Below are 23,272 nucleotides of genomic sequence, written 5' to 3'. Positions count from 1 at the left end.
GTTACTTTTGCGAGGTTCCGGATCTGAAACAGACAGATCTCACTTTGAAGACGAACGACGAAAATCGTTCCTTCTACACTGTCTGCGACGCGACCTCAGAAGGCAGCAATATTTGCATATGTACGTTCCTACACACTCACCATATGATGATTATGACATACCTCATATACCTCCCAAATACAAAAAAAGTCATGACTGTCATTAAAACCGAAAGCGTATAGAAAGGCAGACATGCATAAAATACGTATATACTTCAAGTAAAAAGAACGCATAAACAATGACAAGAAGAAAAAACAAACGCAGATCATCAACAATTCAACACAAGCGTGACAGAAGAAAAGAAGCTAAAAGGATAAAATAATTGTAATGCGATGCGATGCGTGGATGCGTGCATGAACGGGTGATATGGGGTTGGGTTAGGGTCATATGCTATAGCGAAGGATATGGAAGTATAAAGTGGAAAAATGAATGCGTTGCATCAAAGCGAGCGAGGGACAGATACAGACAGACAAGACAGACCCGAACCGTCCGATGCATGCACGTTCCAACCCGACGATACTTGATACTCGATACGTTTTATCCATTGCAAACAGCAAATAGGAAACAGGAGCGGGAATAGGAAAAAAAGAACCCCTCACCCCCTCAATACTTGCTTATTCTGGTTTCATACGATATAGCACGGCAGCCGCCGCGACGCTCAAGACGAGCACGCCAACGGCAGCTGTCATCGTTGTCGTTGCCGAATGCAGCTGTACGCGAGGACATTAGCACCACTAATTATATGCGTGTGCAAAACGAAAACACTCACCCGCTGCGTCACCTCTGTTTGCGTCTGCATCTGTAACTGCGGTTTCTGCCCCAAAGGATCCGTCCCTCCGGCATCGGTGACAGATGACTCTGGTGTAAGAGGTTGCACGCCCTTGTGCTTCTCCAGCTCACGCTCTGCCTCAGGCTCGCTCCCCGCAATCGACGGTCCAGGCGAAGGTGATCGTGATCGACTTGCATCGTTCCCATCCACAATCCCATTCTCATTCTTGTGCGCCTCATCGTCCAACTCGATGGAAGACACAGATGGAGATCTTGAACGTCTTCGTCGTCGCGTTTTCCCTCGACCAGGGTTAGAAGCGACGCTTACGGGACTAGGAGGCGTCACCAATCCTCCACCTACAGGGTTCGTCCCGTTTGTGGTATGCAGCTTGAGGTCACCGTTCTGAAGCCTTGCATGCGTCTGCGCCTGTACATGCGAGGCAACAACATTCGACACCCGTCCGTCGAGTCCGCTTTCCAGCCCCTCGAAGGCCCGGCGTAGCCGTTCACGCTCCGCGCCCCATTCTTCTTGCACTGCGCTCCATTGCCCCTCCACACCCTTCTTCCACTCTGCCATCAGCGCAGTTAACCCTTCAGCGGGGTCTGACTGCTGTTGTTTCTGTGCGCGAAGCTGGGCCTCTACTGCGCTTTCTACGGCCTTGGCGAGCTGGGCCTCCACAGCTGCAGCGATCTGCGTCTCGAGCTGCCGGTCTGCAACCAGCGCCTCCAGCGCAGTGATCTTGTCCTGTAATACGGTGATCGTACCCTGCGCGGCAGCGTGTTGCGCCGCCAGGGAATGGTTGACTTCCACAGCACTATCTATGCGTCCACTGAGAGCTACTAATCGCGCTGAAAGCTCGTCTAGTGCGGGGTGCGATGGCTGTGGCGAGGCGGACCGTGATCGTGGTCGTGTCGTCGAGGGTTCAACGTCTGAAACAGGGACATGCACAAGCTCGTCCTCGTCCATTCCCATCCCCGATGGCTCTGGCGTCCGTGGCCTACCCAGCTCCTCCCTCCTCTGTGCACGCTCCCGATCCTCCTCGCTCTCATCCTGTTCTTCACTCTCATCCTCCTCCTCAACGCGTTCCAGCTCATGCGGTGTAATCGTATGAATGCTAGATGTATCGTCATCGTCGTGTCCACGGCGACCACGCTCTAAGTCTATGTGCATGCCATTGTCGTGCTGGGAACGTGCGGATGAAGCGTGGATGAGGTCACGGAGAGCTGCGACCTCGGCCTTGATGGCCTCGTGCTCTGCGAGCATGTCCTCGAGGGCGCGGACCTTGTCGACGTGGCTGGCGAGGCTGGCTTGGGTCTCATGTAGCTCTGAGCGCAGCTCGGAAAGGCCAGGGTGCTCTGGGGGAGGTGCAGGGGGTTCTGGATTTGCGGGCGCGGCGGATGCAGGTGTGGGTGCAGAGGTGGTCGAGGCTTGTTGTGAACGCACGGGAGGGAGTAATTGGGGGAAGTGTGGTAGGTTTTGGGGCTGTGGGGAAGGGAGATAGTCAGTATGTAGGAATAAAGAGAGTGGCGGGCACAGACCACCGAGCCACCGAGCGTGTCGTGAATGTCATTCATTGAAGAGCTCAGGGAGTGCAGTTCTGCGCCAGTATCACGGCTCTTCTGGAGTTCGCCCTGAAGTCTGCTCAATATGTGGTCAAAGGAAAGGCCATTTTTGCCCGGTGGCCGCATACTGCCGCCCATGCCACCGAGCTGGCTCTGGAGGGTAGGGCGGCGCTGTGGATGTGCAAAGCTAAAGTTATTATTACTTCCAGATGATGAACCGGAGGGAGGGAGGACGGAGGGGATGTTGGGAGGAAGAGAGGCGGATGATGGGATGGCCTCTACGCGGGCAGCGAGATGTGCGTCTTCGTCTGTGAACACACACATGACACGGGCAGCGACTTTGTGGTGGATGGTGGTCTTGTTGTCTTCACCGATAATGTCGATACCGAATTCCTGCAGGGGGGTTGGATGGGTCAGACGGAGGGAAATGGGGCCCACATACCACGATATCATCGTTTTTGAGTTCAAATGGCTCGGACTCGACACCCTCTGGGCTGAGCCGCTCGCCATTGATGAAAGTGCCATTGGAACTTTTCACGTCTTTGATGTATATCTTCCGCCACGTCCGTCAGCCTTTCTACCAAAAAATGTAGAACAAAACGCACCTTTCCACTGTCCTCCCATATCTCTGCATGTTGTCTGCTTAGCACTTTCGAGTCAAAATAGCCATTTCTCTCTGCTGGGACTGTCTTTGCGTTTGTCTGGCGCCCAATCTTTACGCGCTGGCCACTGTGGAGGGAGATGTGTTTTGGAATGAAAGTGTCGTTGAGAGGATAAAGGTAGAGAGAAGGATATGGCGGGTGCACATGCGGGGAGGAGAAGGGTTGAGTCGGGGCCATCGCAGCTAACGGCGGTCAAGTAAATTATCGTCAATCCCTTCTAGCCGCCTTCCACATCCCACTCAACGCTTATGTAATAACTGCCTAATTTGTACTCCCTCTGCGCACGAACCTACCCGATCAACAAACAACGTTGTTCTTCCGTTTAAAATATCAAGCAGACATGCATCTCCTAGCACCTTCGTGAGCAGCGCTTTGCAGCGAAAATAATCTGACCTATTATAATGAACATTGCGCGCTGATGTTATATATTTTAACGCTGAAAATTTTAGGAACGTGACACTTGATCGGGTGAGTTTCCCCCATTTCATCATCATTTAGACGCTCTGTTCACTGACCGCGATGAAAATTCAGATAAGCATCCCTTGATTGAGTATGGACAAGCTCCAACATTTCTCGGGCTTGTACCAGCGAGAGCGCGCTACTACTTCTCGGTCTGCGAGTAAACTGCAAGCTGTACAAAAGGATACGGATCCCTTGTATTTTTGAATGACGAAACTGATGCACCCTGAATACTGCCTTCAACATGTGATTTAACCAAGCCTCAAGGCGCCTACAGCCACATCATGCGAAATTTATCATTTTAGCACTATCAGGTCTCCCAATCACCTCCGCTATCACTAACCTCTCTCCCAGACTATCGATTCGGTGCATTGATCGAGCTCTGACTCACTGTCCAGCCATAAACCACAGCAGCCGTTGAAAAAATATGCGTTCCTTTGGAAGTCGTGGACCCGTACTATGATGCTCGCCATCCGCCACCCTATGGTGCACAACACCGCCAGCATGCACATTGGAGTGGTGAGTAATCACGTTGTAACATCAGCTGACCGACTCAAAAGAGGCAGGTGGGAATGAAACTCTCCCTTCTCTATGGCACAGCTTTATGGTGGCAGATAGCGAAAACCGATTTCAAGATGACAACTTGTATATGGTATCACGGCACCGACCTTTGCCAGGAGTACGACTAGGCGAGTGAAGAAATTGATCCAAGGAGCGTTGAACTGACGCCGGACAATAGACGGCCCTGGAGACCTTGCTGTTCCCGATTGTGAATGGTATATCTCACCACTTGGTCGGTCCTACTTCATTAACCATAAAACTCGCACCACATCGTGGAAGAAACCTGTGCCAGAACGACATTCTAGATGCATATGGAGCCTTGCTTGCTTTGGCACCGGCAAGATAATGAGCGTGTCATCCTTTCGTTCACTTCGCCGGTGGGAAAGAGACGGGGAGCGAGCAGAAAAGCCTTGGAATGGTGACGGAGAAGTGGTATGCTCAATGGCACTGTCTCCAGATGAAACAATGGTCGTCAGTGGAAGTGCAGTCGGAAAACTGCGGCTGTGGAACATAAAGGAGGGCATCGTGGTTGGTAAGCCGTGGAAGGGGCATAAAGCTGCGGCGAGGTGCCTTGATTGGTCTCCCCAATGGCCTGGAGATAGCAAGTGGATCGCAGGACGGTGTATACGACGGTGGAACCCCGATATTGGCCAACGAGTCGCACCACTGATATAGACCGGTCATGGCTGGGTATTTTGCCTCAAATACTCCCCACAATGTGACCAATTTGCGAGCTGCGAGGTGGACAAGATGATCCGTCTGTGGTCAAAGGATGGCGAGCTCCTCGTGGAGGTCGATGGTCATGATGACTGGGTGTGGTCGTTGTGTTGGTCTAAGGATGGCACATGCATCTTCTCCACGTCATCGTATACCACCATCCGAAAATGGCAGTCGATTGATGGTGAGGACCTCGTCGTTCTTCGAGGTCATACCAACGCCGTCACCTCCCTCCGTCTGTCCACGGATGAGTCCTATCTGGTCAGCGCATCAATGGACCACTCAGTCCGTATCTGGGACCTCAAGATCAATCAGCAAGTTAGGCGATCACCCATACACGACAATGTGCTCTTGGCGATCACCGTGTCTCCTAATGGAAAATATGTCGCCGGTGCTGTACTAGATGCAAAAGTCTATGTTTCGAGCCTCGAGGCAGTGTTAAAACAAGTAACCGAGTTGACGTGCGTATGTCCATTGATATTGTCAGCGTTTTATAACCGCGCTTTCGATCTCGTTTAGAGTGCGCATGATCGCAATGTAAAGCCCGACACGAAGCTCAAGGCGAGTCATTCCTGCTTCTCTTTCATCCTCGACTGACTTATCTGATCAGGCCCTTGGCACACCTCCTATACCTTAGCAACTAGGCAACAATAGAGGATTGGGAAGATATGTCAGTAACATTTCACCTCCCTCAGTGCTTCCTACGCTAACACTGATACAGAGCGATGATTTTCTGAGCAGTAGCACAAATCCCATGCCCCGCGGTTCAGATATGTTCGCAGGCCCGTCACTTCCACTTCGTCTACGTACTTTGTTTGGTTCCCTGCGCCTCAGCATCCGACCTGTAAATGCTCCCCAACAATTACCGCTCCAGCCCCGGCGTTGGAATTTCAGCTTTATCCCTTTTGTCTATGCCCCCCGTCCCCAAGATGATGATGTGAGTCTCTCGTCATCATCGATACTCGCCCCCCTTCGATCCGTTGAAACACATTTGCAGAGGTACTGCATGACCCCCTGACTGACGCAGAAGCGGCCACGGCCATGCGATGCACGAGCGATAATAACGCTGATAGTTTAACGCAACAAGGTCAGGGTGTAGCAGGGACGCAAGAGTCTCATGTAGTTTTACAAGGACGACCAACACATTTTACTCATGAGCAAAGTTCTGTTGCTGGCACAGGAGAACCATCGTATGTGATGGGATGCTGTGGATTGTATCTTCATATTCAAGTTCATCGCCGGCCCAGATTGCTTATCAGCCCTACTGGATCTCCAAGTAATCGAACAGGATTGATGCACATATGCCGCTGTCTCCCTCCCACCTTGCAAAGGGGTTGTGCGCTGGTTGCATAGTGATATCTTGCGAAGTTGAATTGTCACCTATCTTGCTGCTCGTACGTCGCATAACTGCTTCTGCTTCCACGTCAGTCTCATGGGCTTTTGCAAATTAATGGTAATGGTATCAAAGGGGGACACACATTGAACTACTCACGTCCTCACGGCTAGGAGCAACATTGACCGGACGCCCGGAGATTCTCACAGGAACTAAGCAAAAATGTAATTGCCGAGGCCGAAGCTGAATTGATTGTTGTGGCGCATTTGGAGGTCGAGTGTTGAGACGCAGGAAGCCGAACAAATTGCGCAGACCAGGTGGGGATGATGTGTCTAGTGAGCAGGTTGTTAGAAATCAAGTAGCTCACGTCTCTAGACGGAGCTGCAAGCTCCTGGTAAAGAAGTCGGATGAGGTATGGATGAAGAAAGCTGATTCTCGGCGAGTGTTGACATCTGAAAGGTCTTGCCCACCAGATCATGGTTGTGGGCCAACCAGAAACGGAGACACACGAAATGCAGGCTGAATAAAATCATTATGCATTGCTGGGGGACAACTGTCGTACATTGTTCAAGTTGCTTGTCACACTGTAGCTAGTACCTAGCGCTAGCACTTCAGACTGTGTATTCAGCCCCACCGCGAAACAGAAGAGAGCGCTACGAGTTGTATGCTTCAAACGAAACGATGCTGTATGAATGTAATGGACAAGTCAAAATGAATTTTCACGTATGACGACACAAGGCTCGTGCACAGTTATGGGCGAGACATAATCCACAAGAAAAGTGTTAGAGAGAGGTGGAAAAAAAACCCCCGAGCGAAAGAAACAGTTAGACGACCTGCTATCTGCGACGTCGGATGAGCACGACTAAACAACAGCAGTTAACTTCACAGGATAGTTCTCCAGCCTCGCTAGTTGAGCTTTGTGTTTGTGCTGGTCGTCCTTGAGATCCATGTGCCCCTGTTGCAGTTTGACCTTGTGCTGTTGAGCTGTCTGCATTGTTGCTATTTGTACGTTGCATAGCCGCAGCGGCTTCTGCGTCAGACTCAGGGACAATGCCATATCGCTGCAAAATGATTTGTATCACAGATGGAAATATACTGGTGATCACAGGCGACTTACGTCTTCCTCACGCCAAGGAGCTACATAGACGGGACGCCTAGAGATTCCCACAGGAAATGTGGTGAAATTCAATCGCCGGAGCTGAAGCTGAATTGGTTGAGAGGCATTTGCAGCTCGAGTACTGGAGCGCAGGAAGCCGAATAAGTTGCGCAGACCACGCGGAGATGACCTGTCTGCTGAGCGAGGAGTAGTGCGGTTTGTGTCATCACCGAAGAAGTCGTTGCCCTGAACAGATGTCAGAATTGAAAGAGCGCAGGAATAATCGCATTGAACTCACATATCTTCTATTGTTGGTAGAGATCTTATGAGACAAATGAGCGAATGATCAGGGTATTCACAATTTTATAACAAGCTCACGTCTCTAGGTCGAGTTGCACGTCCCTGATAAAGAAGTGAGATGAGGCATGAAAGAGAAGACAGGTGACTCGCCTTGAGCTTCGCGTTGGGATCCGTGTTGTCCTGACCGACACACAAGATCATTTAGAAAATATCCTGATGAAAGTGATGTATACACGCACGTCAACACCACGAGCACGCTCGAGTGCTGCTTCCAGACTCCATACATAGGTTTTGTGTTGGGTCCAACGATAGCACTGGCAAAGTATTGTCCATCAGATGACACGGCAACTACCAAGACATGATTGTCGTGCCACAGTGGGTCTCCAAGTTGCCGATTTGTTTTGAGGTCCCAGATGCGAACTGAGTAGTCTTCTGATGCACTGACAAGATGGCATCCATCGGGTGACAGACAAATGGATAATACAAAGTTGGTATGACCCTGAAAAACGACGAAATCTTTCCCGTCGATTGATGATTTTCGGATGGTGTGATCATCCGAGGCAGAGAAGATGTATGCGCCATCCTTTGACCAACATAACGATGTCACCACGCTTTCATGTCCATTTATCTCGATGATGAGTTCGCCGTCCTTTGACCACACCCGGATCGTGTCGTCATTGCCCCCGCTCGCGAATTTGTCGCCTTGTGGAGAGTATTTGACTGTCCGCACACATTTATCGCTTCTCTTTATGGGTGGTGCAATTTGTCTTCCAGTGGCCGGGTTCCATCGTCGTATAGTGCCATCCTCCAATCCACCTGCTACCTCCACCCCATTCGGAGACCAATCGAGGCACCGCATGCCGTTATTATTCCCCTCCCACGGGTTACCGACTAAGCTCTCCTCCTTTACATTCCACAGCCGTACTCTGCCATCTGAACTTCCACACACGACCATTGTTTCATCTACGGACACGGCCATTGTTATTATTCGGTTTCCGTCACCGTCACAAGGCTTTCCTACTGGCTTTCCATCTCTTGTCCACTGGTGGATTGAACCATCCTCCGAGGTACTCATTATATTGCCACTGGTGCCCAACCAGGCAAGGGTGTTGTTGAACGAGTTGTCGCATTTGATGATACCCTCTGGCATAAAACTCCCTGCTATCCGTTCTGGCGTTGGCTTCTTCCACGATGTGGTCCGAGTGTTATGGTTGACGAAGTAGGACCGACCGTGCGGTGTGATATGCCATTCGCATCCAAGAACGAGCTCCTGCCAGGGGTGATCTATGCTCGATCCTGAGTTCCTCGCTCTCACCACACCTTTGTCGCTCACCTAGTCGCACTCCTGGTAATGGTCTCTGCACTGCATGCATGAGGAGTGCTTCGTCACGATAAAATGGTCCGTCATCATCATGGAGCTCTGTCCACATAGGAGGGAGCGCCTCATTCCCTCCTGCTCGACGTTGAGCTGGTCAATTGGTTTCACAATGTGCTCGCTCACCTTTCCAAAGTGCTTCCTGGCGGGTCTGTGCACCATAAGCTGGCAGAATATCAGAGCGCTTCAGGGGAGCAATAGGTGGGTCTGATAGTGGTCCTCGATCTACCTCTCTCCGTTTCGCTGGCGTGCTTGACTTAGCTGTTTTGTTCACTGGTAGCATGACGACGATTGGGGACGTTGGTGATAGTGGAGGCAATGAACACACCTGCTAGACATGCTATTTTGCATGCTGTATTTACAGGCGCCTTGCTTAGGTGATAACATGTGCCTCTGATATGTCAGTTCTAAAATAGATAAATCGCTCCCCGCCCTCTACTGATCCATGTGCTCCCGAGACGCGGAGACCATGTACATTGTACATTGAAAAGCTGACCTTCAAAAAAAAGTATACCATCTAATAGACACTGGAAACACGGAAATGATGACGGCAATATCAATGTGTATCTCCAGACCACCAAAGTCCGCGATCAATAGAGGATTGGGAAGATATGTCAGTAACATTTCACCTCCCCTCAGTGCTTCCTACGCTAATACTGATACAGGGCGATGACTTCTGGGACAGTAGTACATATCCCATGCCTCGCCGTTTGGATCTGTTCGCAGGTCCGTAACTTCTACTTCGTCTACGCAATTTGTTAGGTTCCCTGCGCCCCAGCATCCGGCCTGCAAATGCTACGACGGGTATCGCTCCAGCCCTAGCGTTGGAGTTTCAGCTTTGTCCCTTTTGTCGATGTTTCTCATGACCAAGAGGACGACATGAGTCTATGGTCATCATCGATACTCGTCCCCCTTTGGTCGTTGAATACATTCACAGAGAATCGGCGTGGCCCCTGAGACTGGCGCGGAAGCGGCCTCAGCCATGCAACGTACGAGCGATAACAACGCCGATATTTCAATGCAACAAGGTCAGGGTGTATCGGGGACTCACGATTCTCATGCCATTTTGCAAGGACTACCAACGCATTATGCGTTTGTTGAGCAATGAGGCGTGCGGTTGGTACCATCGCTGAAAATGTTATCTCCCTGAACAAGTGTCAGGATATAAAGAAGCTCAGGAATATGTGATCGCATTGGACTTGCAGATATTGTTAAACCTCTGTTGTTGCTTTGCTGTCTAGGCGCGTGTGAGAGAGAGACCTGATCAGACGAATGAGTAAAGGGTCAAGTTGTTAGCAATTAAGTAGCTCACGCATCTGGACCGAGCTGCAATTTCCTGGTAAAAAAAGTCAGGTGAGGTATGGAAGAAGAAAGATGGCTCTCGTCGAGTGTCGGCATCGGAAAGGGCTTGCCAACCGGACGGCTGTAGGTTGACAAGCAATGGAGAGACACGAGATGCAGGCTGAACAAAGTCAGTATGCATTGCTGGGGCACAACTGACGTACATCGTTCAAGTTGCTTGTCACATTGTAGCTAGTATCTAGCACGTTAGACCGCTAATCTAGCCCCACCGCGCAACAGAAGAGAGCGCTATATACGAGTTGTATACTTCAAACGCGACGATGCTGTATGGATACAATAAAATAGTCATAAAAATGTTCCACGATGCTCGTACACGGTTGGGGACGAGACATGATCTATAAGAAAAATACGAGAGCGAGCAAAGAGAGAGGTGAAAGAAAACTCGAGAGAAAGATACATTTAGACGACCTCCTGTCTGCGACGTCGAAAGCACATGACTGGCAAACCGCAGCAGATGACTTCATAGGAAAATTCTTGAGCTTCGCCAGCTGAGCTTTGCGTTTGCGTTGGTCGGCCTTGAGGTCCATGTGTCCCCGTTTCAGCTTTATCTTGTGCTGTTGAGCTGCCGGCATTGTTGCTGCTCGTACGTTGCATAGCTGCTTCTGCTTCTGCGTCGGTTTCAGGGGTTATGCCGTATCTCTGCAAAGATATCAAACAGGGATATGTATTGGTGGTGATGAACCACTTACGTCTTCATCACGGCAAGGAGCAACATCGACGGGACGCCTGGAGATTCTTACAGGAAATAAGCTGAAATGCAATCGCGGAGGCTGAAGCTGACTTGGTTGGGGAGCATTTGCAGGTCGAGTGCTGGAGCGCAGGAAGCCGAATAATTTGCGCAGACCAGGCGGAGATGACCTGTCTGCTGAACGAGGAGGCATGCGTTTTGTGTAATCGCTGAAGAAGTCATTGTCCTTAATAGATTTCAGAATGGAAAGAGCTCAGGAATAATCGCATTGAACTCACATATCCTGTGGAGCCTCTATTGTTGGCTTGCCGTCTAGGCGCAAGAGATATCTTATGAGACAAATGAGCGAATGAACAGGGTATTCACAATGTTATAACTAGCTCACGAATTTAGGTCGAGTTGCACGTCCCTGATAAAGAGGTGAGATGAGGCATGAAAGAGAGACATGAGACTCGCCTTGAGCTTTGCGTTGGGATCCGCATTGTCCTGACCGACACACAAGATCGCTTAGAAATGAGCCTGATGAAAGCGATGTATACACGCACGTCAACCCCACGAGCACACTTGAGTGCTGCGTCCAGATCCCATATATAGATTTTTGCATTAGGTCCATAGATAGCACTGGCAAAGTATTGTCCATCAGAGGACATGGCAACAACTAAGACTTGGTCGTCGTGCCAAAGTGGGTCTCCAAGTTGCTGATTCGTTTTGAGGTCCCAGATGCGAACTGAGTAGTCGTATGATGCGCTGATAAGATGGCATCCATCGGGAGACAGACAAAGGGATGTAATAGTGCTGGAATGACCCTGAAAAATGACGAGTTCTTCCCCGTCGATCGATTGCCATTTTCGGATGGTGCGATCATTAGAGGCAGAGAAGATGTATGCGCCATCCTTGGACCAACATAATGATCTCACCCAGTCCTCATGCCCCTTTATCTCGACGAGGAGCTTGCCGTCCTTTGACCACACCCGGATCATGTTGTCCTCACCGCCGCTCGCGAATTTGTCGCCCTGTGGAGAGTATTTGACTGTCCGCACATCTTTATCGCTTCTCTTTATTGGTGGTGCAATTTCTCTGCCAGTGGCCGGGTTCCATCGTCGTATAGTCCCGTCCAAAAATCCACCTGCAACCTCTACCCCATTCGGAGACCAATCAAGGCACCACACTCCAACATTATTCCCCTCCCACGGGTTACCGACCACGCTCCCCTCCTTTATATTCCACAGCCGTACACTGCCATCATAGCTTCCACATACAACCATCGTTTCATCCAATGGCATCGCCATTGCGGTTACTCGATTTCCATCACCATCACAAGGCTTTCCCACTGGCTTTCCATCTCTTGTCCACTGGTGAATTGAACCATCGACCAAGGTGCTCATTATATTGCCGCTGGTGCCCAACCAGGCAAGGGTGTTGTTGTACCAGTTGTCACATTTGACAATGCACTCTGGCATCAAACTTCCTGCTGTACGTTCTGGCTTTGGCTTCTTCCACGATGTGGTCCGAGTGTTGTGGTTAACGAAGTAGGATCGACCGTGCGGTGTGATGTGCCATTCGCATCCAGGAACGAGCTCCTCCCAGGAGTGATCTATGTTCGATCCTGAGTTCCTCGCTCTCATCACACTTTCGTTGCTCACCTAGTCGCACTCCTGGTAATGGTCTCTGCACTGCATGCATGAGGAGTGTTTCTTCACGATAAAATGGTCTGTCATCATCATGGAACTCTGTCCACATAGGAGGGAGCACCTCATTCCCTCCTGCTCGACGTTTAGCCGGTCAATTGGTTTCACAATGTGCTCGCTCACCTTTCCACAGTGCTTCCTGGCGGGTCTGTGCACCATAAGCTGGCAGAATATCAGAGCGCTTCAGGGGAGCAATAGGTCCTGGTGGGTCTGATAGTGGTCCTCGATCTACCTCTCTCCGTTTCGCTGGCGTGCTTGACTTGGCTGTTTTAATCACTGGCAGCATGACGACGATTGGGGACGTTGGTGATAGTGAAGGTAATGAACACACCTGCTAGATATACTGTTTCGCATGCTGTATTTACAAGCCACTTGCTTAGGTGATTTCCTGTGCCTCGACTATATCATCAACGCCCTAACCTAGGTTACGCTATTTCCAGTACTTATCATCATATCGATGCGATGCTTACCATATGTACTGCCAGGCTGCCAACCCGTTGAATTGCACGTACTTACTTATGTCGTTATTACATTGCGCTTTGTTCATGGGTCAAACGCCCACGTATAGTAGTACGGTATAGGCGTAGCGTTATTCTTGAATCTGAGTACCAGTTATCGAGGTCAGACTATTGGAGACTAGCTAATGCGATGCGTGAGCTGATAAGGCAGCATCGGTCAACACGTGATAAGTACTTGCTGTTTGAACTTTAAGTGCGGAGTTTTTGAACTCCGAGTCCACCGGATGAAACTTTATCAGCTTCAACTCTCGATTCATGGCATTGATCATGACGGCTATAGCTTCTTGTTCCTAAGCAGTGTAGTAATGGCGGCTAACTGCTGAACAGGAATGCACATTCTCCATGTTTCGATGATTTATCTATCACCACTGGCAAGTGGGCAAGTGCAACTCAACTCGACTGATCGCCGCCGCTATGCCGTTAATGCCAACTCTTTGTAAGTATTGGTTGCTCTCGATCGATAACTCGCAGCTAAGTTCCTGAGATAGTACCTGGCATATTGCCTCGTCACTCGTGAAAGAAATAGTGCCTGTAGGGAGAATGACTACGAGTGTAATCGCCGCATGTACCTGAACAGATTCCCATGAACCAGCAACTTTCCGAATTGCTTCACACCACTGCGAAGAAACTATAGAGATATATGCTTGAAGCCGAAGGGAACCCTGTTCTCGTGAGTGCATCATGTTCACCGGAGAGGTGCAAATGGCGAAGGATGTGTGGATGTGGTGTACATACGAAGGGCAGCAGTGACACGAAGTTGACGTGCATTAGACAACGTTGGTGAGTTTCTAAGTTCATGTGGAGTAACACTTTACTAGCAGTACCGCTGATTCGTCTTTCTTTACTGGCAGTAACCACCGAAGTCCAGAAATCCTTATGGCAGATTCGCAGATGGCCAGGTTGGCCGTTGCCAAGGCTATTTTTTCTTCGAAGAAGTTCTGTGCCACTCCTTCGCTCCGATACTTCCGCATCTTCGACTAGGAGTTGCACGGTTGTCTAGGCACATGCCCGACCTTATGCTGTAACGCTGATAGCGCCGCAACGATTTGCGTCAAGTGCCAGCGTTTGACCACTCAAGGTGAGCACTAAACACTTTTAAAACTTTCAATATAAATGCTTCTACAGTACGAGGTTTATGCGTGAACTTGAAACAGGTTTCAACAGATAGACTCAAATATATGCATCGTGCAGAACATCGCAAACGTCCGAGGTGAACGGACGGGTTTCAGTTCGTATAAATGAATGAAATGAGATATTGCTCGTACCAGGTCCAGACAGTGTAAGTAAGTGCAATCGTAATTGCGGGACGCGCTGAACAAAGTAACAATGGTTGTTTCAGTATGTACACTGGTCAAAGCAATAAATGATGATACCTGACGGCGATAAAGATAAGGGAACAAAAGTGGCGGTATTTCAAAATAGAACGAAACACACTGTTCTGTCAAGTGTCGGAGCCAGCGCACAACACAAGAAGCAGAACATCACACCTAAAAGATTCGCAGGCGGTGCTCGGCATCGCGAAGTTCATTTTACTGACGTTATTCGGGTTATTCGGTTTGGCCCGCGCGTGGGGTATAAAGCTCGCATGTATGCCTAACGCCCGTTTTCATTTGTTTCACATCAACGAAAAGTCGAGCTGACAGTATGAAGGTCACCGCAGCTTCCGTAGCTCTTCTGGCTGTCGCTGCCCTCCCTGAGCTCTCTATGGCCATACCTGCCAAACGTGCCAATGATAGCAGTACCCCAACAGGTAAGTTTGCCGTTGACCCTATTCGCAGCGATCTCATGTCATTGGGTTATTAGACATTCAAATTCTGAATTTCGCACTTACGCTTGAACACCTCGAAAACGCCTTTTACACACAAGGATTGCAGAAATACACCCAGCAGGACTTCCTCGATGCAAAACTGCCCACCTGGGCGCGCGGACGATGGAACCAAATCGCACAACACGAGTCGACGCACGTGTCGTTCCTCGAGAACGTAATTGGTGATCAGGCGGTACAACCATGCACCTACAGTTTGTGAGTAAAGGTTTCATGAAAGTAATTCATATGGATGCTGAGTGGGCTGACTTTACATTAGCCCTGATACGGACCCAATTTCTTTCGTAACGACTAGTTTCATGTTGGAGACGGTCGGCGTTTCTGCGTATTCTGGTGCGGCGCACTTCTTGTCTAACTCGGTAAGAAATATGGTTTGATCGCGATGATGTGCATGTTTATTTCATCATGGTTTGCAGGATTATGTTACGTCCTCGGGTGCTATTCTAGCTGTTGAAGCAAGACAATCAGCATGGATTAATTCGGCAGTTTTGAAAGCTAACCCGTGGAACACCGCGTTTGACGTATGTTACCGTGCTCGTTATTGAAGTTCACTGCTCAAATCTTGTTTGTTTAGACCCCACTTGACCTCAATCAAGTGTGGACACTCGCATCGGGCGTCATCGTGTCTTGCCCTTCCTCTAACATGCCGCTCCCTGTGAAAGCATTCCCTGCATTATCCTTCCCTGCTGGTGCTCAGCCGGGCCAGACCGTTAAAGTTTCTTTTAACGCAACGATGCCATCTGAACAACTCTATGTTGCGTTCATTGCTGGCCTCGGGGCCACTTTTGCGCCGCTGAGCTCTCAAATGACAGTCACTATTCCATCGACTTTACAGGGTGTCGTGTTCCCTGTGGTCACTACCAATGGTACGACGGTGACTGACAGCGTGACGATCGCTGGACCCGCCTTTCTGAGTTTTGACTTCAACTCTGATGGCACGGACGAACTTTGAAGTGCACACCTGATGTGATTGGACTTACGTTACTGTATGTAATTTCGTTTTGGGTTCTTTTGTGTTGTTCATGTCTAGTGTATTGATGAACAAGTGTATCTAGTATCTTCTCGCTGATGTTCCCTACTTACACTTACGGACACATGTCGTTTCTTTATCTTGATGATCTCCTAGTTACCCCTGCAAGCTCCGGAAACTCGCCAAACATACTCGGAGGAACACTGGTCCGATTTGAGTCCAAACTTAATCTGCATCAATTTTGGCGTTGTATCTCCACTACAATATTAGTCTACTTTATAGGCAAACTGACCAATTTCATAGAACTTGGACAAATGGACATTTCTTCTGTATTACGTCACTCGTATGTGTAAACTAAAACGTCGAGTGGCACTTACCCTTTTGCCCTCCAAGCTTGTACGGTCACGGTCGCCCTATAGTTTGATCAACCCCTTGATGAAGCCAGTGAGTAATGCATTGACATTCAAGTTGAATTGATAATGCATTGGATTTCGGAGGCTAACGAGGAGGCTGACCTGTTACAGTCACGGTAGATCCAAACCTCACCGTCATGCATTATAGCCTATTGGGCCTTGGCTTAGAGGCTGACACGGGCTGACATGTCTACGCATATATATAAAATGTTCATCTGGCATTCTTCGTGAGTCATTTATCTTTTCTGTTCTGGACGATATCCGCGACGTGAAAATCCCGTATACCCTTGTATTATTAAAGATTCACAATGAGGGCCATCTTTACGTCTCTCGCCCTAGTCACTCTTTCCTCTTCCGTTCTCTCCCTTCCCTCAGAGCGGCGTGACGACGGGAGCACGCTGACAGGTGGCGTGATTTTCCATCCTTCGAGCCTTAAACTGACGAATACTACGACAGAAATCCAAGCTCTAAATTTTGCCCTCTCCCTCGAACACTTCCAGTACTACTTTTACCAACGACTGTACCAGTACGGGTCACAGGACTTCTCCAACGCTGGTCTGCCGCCCTGGACGCCGGGGCGATACGCACAGATATCCTCCCATGAGCTTACGCATGCTCAGTTCCTTGAGAATATACTGGGTGACAAGGCTGTTCAGCCATGCACGTACAACTTGTCAGCTCATTTCTTGTTTGTATTTCGTGCGTGTGCTGAATGAACTCTCCGTCAGCCCCGACACCGATCCGAGATCATTTGTGAAGACCAGCAACATCGTGGAGGCAATAGCATCCTCGGCGTATACAAGTCTCACGAAGTATATCTCTAATCCTGTACTTCATTTTCTATCCCTCCATGTTGAAATGAAACTCAAAAGCGTTTCAGGACTATGCCATTGCCATCAGCTCTATTCACTCTGTGGAAGCGAGACACTCGGCGTGGATCAACGCGGACGTGCGTTTAGGTGCCGCTTGGAGCACGGCGTTTGATGTACGTGACATCTCGTCTTTCTACATGCATTTCGAGACCAATAATCAACAGGCACCATTAAGTGTGAGCCAACTATACACGATGATGAGTACCTTCATCGCATCCTGCCCATCCTCCAATTCGCCGCCACCCGTCAAAATATTTCCTGTACTCACGTTCCCCGCCAACGTTGTGCCAGGGCAGACTGTGCAAGTGTCGTTCTCGTCCGCAACTCCGGAGCACGGTTCACAGAGGTTGTACGCCTGGTTCATCTCAGGCTTCGAAGCCCTCGTTATACCTCTCCATGATGACATGACGGTTACCATCCCAAACACGCTGCAGGGTTTTGTGTTCTCGGTAATCACGAATAGCAGGGAGGCCGTGTCCGATGATGCTACAGTCGCTGGGCCGGCATTCTTACTTTTTGATTATGACTACCAAGGAAACGACCAGTCGCTACCTATGTGAACGAACCAATGATTTCTTCAGTGCGTCCAAGTTGTAAAACTACATTCTATCGACTGTGTACATTCATTGCTGAGATTTACTTCGACTTTCTCTACGATCAGTATCGGAATGCCGCAGCTTCAGATTCTCCGCCTACTGCGGCGGTAAGGTTTGCTGCCATTGAGTCGGTTATTGCGCCAACATCAGTAGTGACGCTAATCTGCATGACAAAAAACGAGTGAGCCACAAACACGGACTTTCAGTCAGGCGATCTCACTATGTCGAAGCCTTCTTGAGCACGTTTAAGGGACTGCTTTCCTGAGGTGCAGTAAATCGCGCTGAATCATAAATGGATAAGTGGCAATATCAGGAGAGTCAGCACACAAGCTTACCACTTCTTCCCTTCCTTGTGGGTGGCTTTGAGGATATTTTGGATGACAATCTCCACGTCAGGGTGCGGATCGGGAGAAGGAGGGGGGTATCCCAAGCTCAGAGAAAGATCGTAAGGACCGATGAATAAACAATCTATAGCCAAAAATGCGGTGAGATCATATTGGCAAGTATGCAATTACTTGGGTCCAACTCACCGATGCCATCTACGGCAGCGAGGGCGTCAACATTTTGCACGCCTTCCTTCGTTTCGATTTGTATCATAACAACTACATGTTCATTCGCAGATTTGAGGTACTCGGCGGCACTGATGCTCCAGGCGCCATGAGTGAATGGACTTCCAAAGCCGCGCCGGCCTCCCGGAGGGAAGCGGCTATCTGCCACGATCTCTCTCGCCTTCTCAGCAGTGGAGACCTACAGTTTCGCACAGAGTTTGATCACGCTCCATCATACACTCTTCAGAAACCACCCACCATAGGAACAAGCACGCCCCGCGCGCCTGCATCAAGTGCGTATTTGATTTGCCACGATGTACTGTTGCTGAATCCGGTGGCTGGAATTCTCACGAGCGGACTCGGCGCGTTGGGTCCAAGACCGGTGATGGCCTGGATAGACTCTGCAGCACCGGGCTGGAGCGATGTTAGACCGTGCTCACAATCTATCATCACCCACGAGAGGTGTGGGCTGGCTTGTGCGACTGTACGTGCGTTGAGCACGCCAGGCAAGGTAATCCATGCGCCGAATGCGGGCTTGGAAGCTTTGAATGCGTTCAGGAGTGCGTGGGTTGTCATGGCTGGTTCAGACTGGGAGATGGGTGTACTCGAGTGGGGGATGAGTTGTTTATGTAGGGCCCACGATTCAGGTCATGAGGGTGCTCGGCGGGCCGATCAAGCCGTCAAGGTCTGTACTTCGCTCAGGCTGGATTGATCTAGATTTAATGTTCACGGCATTCAGCTTGCTGTGAGGGACGTTCAAACAGTCATGTGAGCAGACTTGACAAGAAGGTACGCTGGAAACCACCTGTCGACACGCTTCGCTGCACCACTTAGATGAAGACAACATACCACGATCGCAAAATTCCATGCACGCAATCAATGACGCAATCTATGGTGAGTATTTACGCATCCATTACGCAGAGTTAGGAAGCATAACCTGGCGGGTCTTCAAGCTTCTCGTCTCAAGCCCCAGATCTAAACCGCAATGAATTGTATTCGCCTGGTAATAAAAGGAGTTGTGATTGTGCGTGATGAGCGGTAGTTGTAGGTTGGCTGGGAGTGAACGTATTGCGAGGACGCCATTCACCCTCCGCTGTCCAGTATCGTATCCACTTCTACTCATTTCCCTTCTATTTGTGTACCTTCTCCGAGTCTCGGTCGTCTTGAGGGTGTCCATCAGCCAAAAATTGGGCTTCTCCGCATATCTTGCCCATATCGCGCGTTCCTGGGAAGCCTTGACGGGAGACTTGTCCTGGACTTGTTTCTTGAGCTAATCGTACAACGCTTTTCATACGACCCGCGTATTTGTGGAATTATCTTTGATGCATGTAGAGTAAAGCATGGAACAAGCAGAGAGGTCAGATCTGATGAATGCCGTGTAGTCGGGATGGAAGCTGATAAAGTAGAGGAATTAGAAGGGTGAAATGCATGGTGGTTGAGCAAGTTCGAGGGACCTCATTCACACTTACACTTCGCTGCAGGTGGAAATCAATTCGAGCACTTGACTGACAGAGGTACCTCACCAGTTGCTCTCAGTCGTTTCGTAGTGTTGATGTACCTGTTTAGATAAACAATGGCGTCGGGGTTGGAGGCGTCTCTTCCGAGAGCGTAGTGGAGAATGTGTCATTTTCTACGATAATAGGTGCATTCTTGGGGGGGCGCAGTGAACTGTTTCCTCGGCCTCGGGTCAACATTTATGGACAGTGAAGGTTGCCTATCTTGCGTGTGCGGTGGAGGTGTTGATTTGATGGATGGGAGCAGTATTGTTACTAACTCATCAAGAGGGTTGGTGAAATGGATCTGCCGTTTAGGTAGGGGTTCGTAGGGTCAATGTACCACGTCGGATGGCAAGGAAGTAGTAAGTAAATGTATTCGTGGCGCAATGAAATTGTGGAACCAGTGAGCTCAGGAGAAGGAGTGCGACACTACGACGGAAGAATTTCTTGCACTATAGAGCAAATTGAAACTTGATGCAAACGAGCCATGTTGCGAGTATCCTCACAAAAAGCGGGTTGGTGAATTAAATGATGAATATGAGTGCTGGTCGTCGTGGTTGACAGCGAGCGGTTTTCAGGTCACGTGGTTTGAGTTGTAGCTCAAATTTCTCAGTTCTTCCCAATTAATTGGCGATCTTGATTCTTGAAGCTTGAGTCTGCTAGCGCTATCGGGAGTGATGTCTATACTCTTCAAATGTTCCTCTGCAGGGCTCTTGTCGCCATTTCCACTTCCCGTTCGTCTTCAAGCACTGTACTGTATACATTCAACCACTGCAACTTGATTTATGATGGGCCTCGACATATGGGACTGCGATGCGGATGATCTATTCATTTTTCTGTTTCATGTGTCGAGGTATGATCCATGGCGGTGTGTTGAAAGAGGTCTTGGTATCCAGATGAACCTGCGTTGTATAGGAACAACTCACGCCAGCGTTGACGGACATCGTTCTAGAATCTAGACTGTAATCCAGAGGTGCGGACAGCCGGGGCTCAACTACGAGTCTACGACTGGCTCTGCGTGAAAAAAGGCGAGTTACATCAGGCTCTGATGCCATCTTGCGCTAAAGCACTTTTTGTCAAAAATGCTTAGAGAGCGGCACTAGACATGTACTAGGAGGTACAATCCGAAATCTTACTTGTGATCGACGTATTACTCAAATACATTACACTGTGACAGCAATAACCTCCTTATCTTAGCGCTCACTGACAGATTTGGGGCATAAAAAGGCGCCTGCAAATACAGCATGCACAGCTCACCGTCTCTTCATCACTTCCACCATCCCTCCCCCTCGACTATTCATTTTGCGCATTATCGAAGTTTTCATTGCTGTCAACCCGTCTGTAAACCACGGCATCGTTTCGAAACTTTGTCAATCATTGTCATGCTCCGAGAAGAGGTCGAGTCAAGCACATCAACAAGATGGAGAGATGGAGAACAAGGAGTGATGCTGGACTCACCGGCAATTGATGCACCTTTTCGGACGCGCACGAAGGATCCGCCACCCTACGGTGCACAGCACCGTCAAGATGCATTCTGGAAAGGTGAGCAACCGTTCTGTGATACCTACTGACTTACTTAACAAGAAACAGGTGGGAATGCGGCACTCCCTCCACTGTGGCGCCAGGTTCAGGTGTTGGGTAGTGAACCACAATATCAAGATGACACACTCGCACTGGTTTCCTTGAACCGACCTTTACCAGGAGTGCGTCTAGGTGAACGAAGAATGCGCCGCTAAGAGCGAGGAACTCATAGTTGAACATAGATCATCCCGGACGACTCGTTTCCGGATGCGAATGGCACATCTCACCCCTCGGTCGGTCCTACTTCGTCAATCACAATACTCAGACCACATCATGGACGAAACCAAAGCCAGAACGTCCACCAGGGAGCTTGAAGCCGGAGTGTGTCATCGAGGGTCACTCCAAATTCATATGGAGCCTTGCCTGATTGGGTACCAGTTACCATATAGTGAGCGCATCGGATGATGGTTCAATTCGTGAGTGGACAAGAGACGGAGAGCTTGTGGGGAGGCCTTGGAACGGTGACGGAGGACCTGTACCGTCAATAGCGGTGCATCCAGATAAAACGATGGTCGTGAGTGGAAGTGTAGACGGCAGGCTACGGCTGTGGAACATCAGGAAGGGCAGCACAGTTGGCGACCCGTGGGAGGGGCACAATGATGTAGTGAGGTGCCTCGACTGGTCTTCCGATGCGCTGGAGATAGCAAGTGGATCTGACGACGGCACGATACGACGCTGGAATCCGAATACTGGCCGGCAAATAGCGACACCAATAGAGACCGGTCATGGCTGGGTGTGTGTTGTCAAATACTCTCCCAAAGGGGAGAAATTCATGAGTGGTGGTGTGGACCATATAATCTGCGTGTGGTCAAAGGGCGGCGAGCTGCTCATGGAGATAAAGGGACATGACAACGACGTGATATCGTTGTGTTGGTCCAAGGATGGTGCACATATATTCTCCGGGTCAAGCGATGACACCATCCGAAAATGGCGGTCAATTGATGGAGAAGATCTCGTTGTTCTTCGGGGCCATACCACCACCATCAGTTCCCTGTGTCTGTTACCTGATGAAAGCCATCTCGTCAGTGCATCACGAGACTGCTCAGTTCGCATCTGGGACCTCAAGACCAATAAGCAAGTCGGAGATCCACTCTTGCACGAGGATGAACTGCTCACTGTTGTCGTGTCTCCCGATGGAAAACACATCGCCAGTGCTGGATTTGATGCAAAGGTCTATCTATGGAGTGTGGAGGCTGCACTCAGGCGGCAGAGTGGTGATCAAGTTACCGTGCGTATGCGCATTGTTGTTGTTAGTGTCTTTCTAACCGACATCGGGTCTCGTTCAGGGTGACGTAAAACGCAAGGCAAGTTATCTCTGTCTCTCTTCCACATTGGATGTGAGCTCTTTATCAGGGACGCGCAGTTCCATCTAGAGATGTGCTCCAACCAGTTGTGGACACACTGGTCTTTCGCTTATTTATCTTGGCAGATGTTTGTCACCCCTCGCATACCTAGACAGAAGGCCAATAACAGCTTGGCTAGATATGTGGGTCTAACCACGTCTGTCTCCAGCTAAGCTTGCTCGCTTAACATTGATACAGGGTGACGATTTCTGGGGAAATGATACAAGTCCGTCAGGTCCGCTCGCGGGCCCAACGCCTCCCCTTCATCGGCGTAGTTTTTTCAACTCCCTGCGCTTCAGCACCCGGCCTGCAAATGCACCACAATCAATACCACTCGAGCCCCGGCATTGGAATTTCAGCCTTTTTCCTGGAGGAAGGTCTATACGCACCGTCGATGTAGCACCCGGTCGCAAGAAAAATGTAAGTGGCTCGGCATCGCCCCTTTTGATACCATTGAAATAAATATGTTTGCAGAGAATTGCTATTTCCCCTCCCACGG

General features: G+C 49.6%; 4 protein-coding genes across 4 annotated transcripts; 2 read left to right on the top strand and 2 right to left on the bottom strand.

Annotated features, from left to right (window-relative positions):
* Positions 1-1,087: 1,087 nt before the first annotated feature.
* Positions 1,088-3,206, bottom strand: DEU56DRAFT_706101 (uncharacterized protein; the record flags this gene model as incomplete). The annotated part of the gene is made up of 4 exons (XM_041347410.1): positions 1,088-2,290; positions 2,347-2,763; positions 2,813-2,923; positions 2,976-3,206. Coding segments are annotated over 4 exons (1,962 nt in total), but the record flags the coding sequence as incomplete, so codon positions are not given.
* An 11,297-nt stretch (positions 3,207-14,503) lies between these two features.
* Positions 14,504-16,122, top strand: DEU56DRAFT_533431 (ferritin-like domain-containing protein). Its single transcript, XM_041346668.1, has 5 exons — positions 14,504-14,879; positions 14,933-15,152; positions 15,214-15,313; positions 15,371-15,475; positions 15,529-16,122. The coding sequence occupies exons 1-5, from the start codon at positions 14,774-14,776 to the stop codon at positions 15,904-15,906; spliced, it is 909 nt and encodes a 302-aa protein (XP_041205247.1). The 5' UTR covers positions 14,504-14,773; the 3' UTR covers positions 15,907-16,122.
* A 156-nt stretch (positions 16,123-16,278) lies between these two features.
* Positions 16,279-17,873, top strand: DEU56DRAFT_821256 (ferritin-like domain-containing protein). Its single transcript, XM_041354101.1, has 6 exons — positions 16,279-16,368; positions 16,449-16,742; positions 16,794-17,010; positions 17,066-17,165; positions 17,218-17,322; positions 17,374-17,873. Exons 2-6 carry the CDS (start codon positions 16,646-16,648, stop codon positions 17,767-17,769), a joined length of 915 nt encoding a protein of 304 aa, XP_041205246.1. The 5' UTR covers positions 16,279-16,368; positions 16,449-16,645; the 3' UTR covers positions 17,770-17,873.
* Positions 17,818-18,954, bottom strand: DEU56DRAFT_533389 (Pyruvate/Phosphoenolpyruvate kinase-like domain-containing protein). The gene is made up of 5 exons (XM_041346667.1): positions 18,612-18,954; positions 18,336-18,552; positions 18,141-18,273; positions 18,026-18,086; positions 17,818-17,968 (listed from the first exon to the last, which is right to left on the bottom strand). The coding sequence occupies exons 1-5, from the start codon at positions 18,927-18,929 to the stop codon at positions 17,867-17,869; spliced, it is 831 nt and encodes a 276-aa protein (XP_041205245.1). The 5' UTR covers positions 18,930-18,954; the 3' UTR covers positions 17,818-17,866.
* Positions 18,955-23,272: the final 4,318 nt, after the last annotated feature.

Source organism: Suillus clintonianus (assembly GCF_016758775.1).
Source record: "Suillus clintonianus strain FC179 chromosome Unknown DEU56scaffold_74, whole genome shotgun sequence".
Classification (NCBI taxonomy): domain Eukaryota; kingdom Fungi; phylum Basidiomycota; class Agaricomycetes; order Boletales; family Suillaceae; genus Suillus; species Suillus clintonianus.
The sequence above is the reverse complement of the archived record's forward strand: the minus strand, read 5'-3'. Positions and strand labels throughout refer to the sequence as shown.

Coding starts and splice junctions, on each gene's coding strand:
- DEU56DRAFT_821256 (XM_041354101.1), top strand. CDS start 16,646: ATGAGGGCCATCTTTACGTCTCTCGCCCTAGTCACTCTTTCCTCTTCC. Junction 17,011..17,065: donor CAGCCATGCACGTACAACTT/GTCAGCTCATTT, acceptor ACTCTCCGTCAG/CCCCGACACCGATCCGAGAT. Junction 17,166..17,217: donor CGAAGTATATCTCTAATCCT/GTACTTCATTTT, acceptor AAAGCGTTTCAG/GACTATGCCATTGCCATCAG.
- DEU56DRAFT_533389 (XM_041346667.1), bottom strand. CDS start 18,929: ATGACAACCCACGCACTCCTGAACGCATTCAAAGCTTCCAAGCCCGCA. Junction 18,553..18,611: donor GGGGCGTGCTTGTTCCTATG/GTGGGTGGTTTC, acceptor GCGAAACTGTAG/GTCTCCACTGCTGAGAAGGC. Junction 18,274..18,335: donor CGCTGCCGTAGATGGCATCG/GTGAGTTGGACC, acceptor TTTTGGCTATAG/ATTGTTTATTCATCGGTCCT.
- DEU56DRAFT_533431 (XM_041346668.1), top strand. CDS start 14,774: ATGAAGGTCACCGCAGCTTCCGTAGCTCTTCTGGCTGTCGCTGCCCTC. Junction 15,314..15,370: donor CGCACTTCTTGTCTAACTCG/GTAAGAAATATG, acceptor CATGGTTTGCAG/GATTATGTTACGTCCTCGGG. Junction 15,476..15,528: donor CGTGGAACACCGCGTTTGAC/GTATGTTACCGT, acceptor TTGTTTGTTTAG/ACCCCACTTGACCTCAATCA.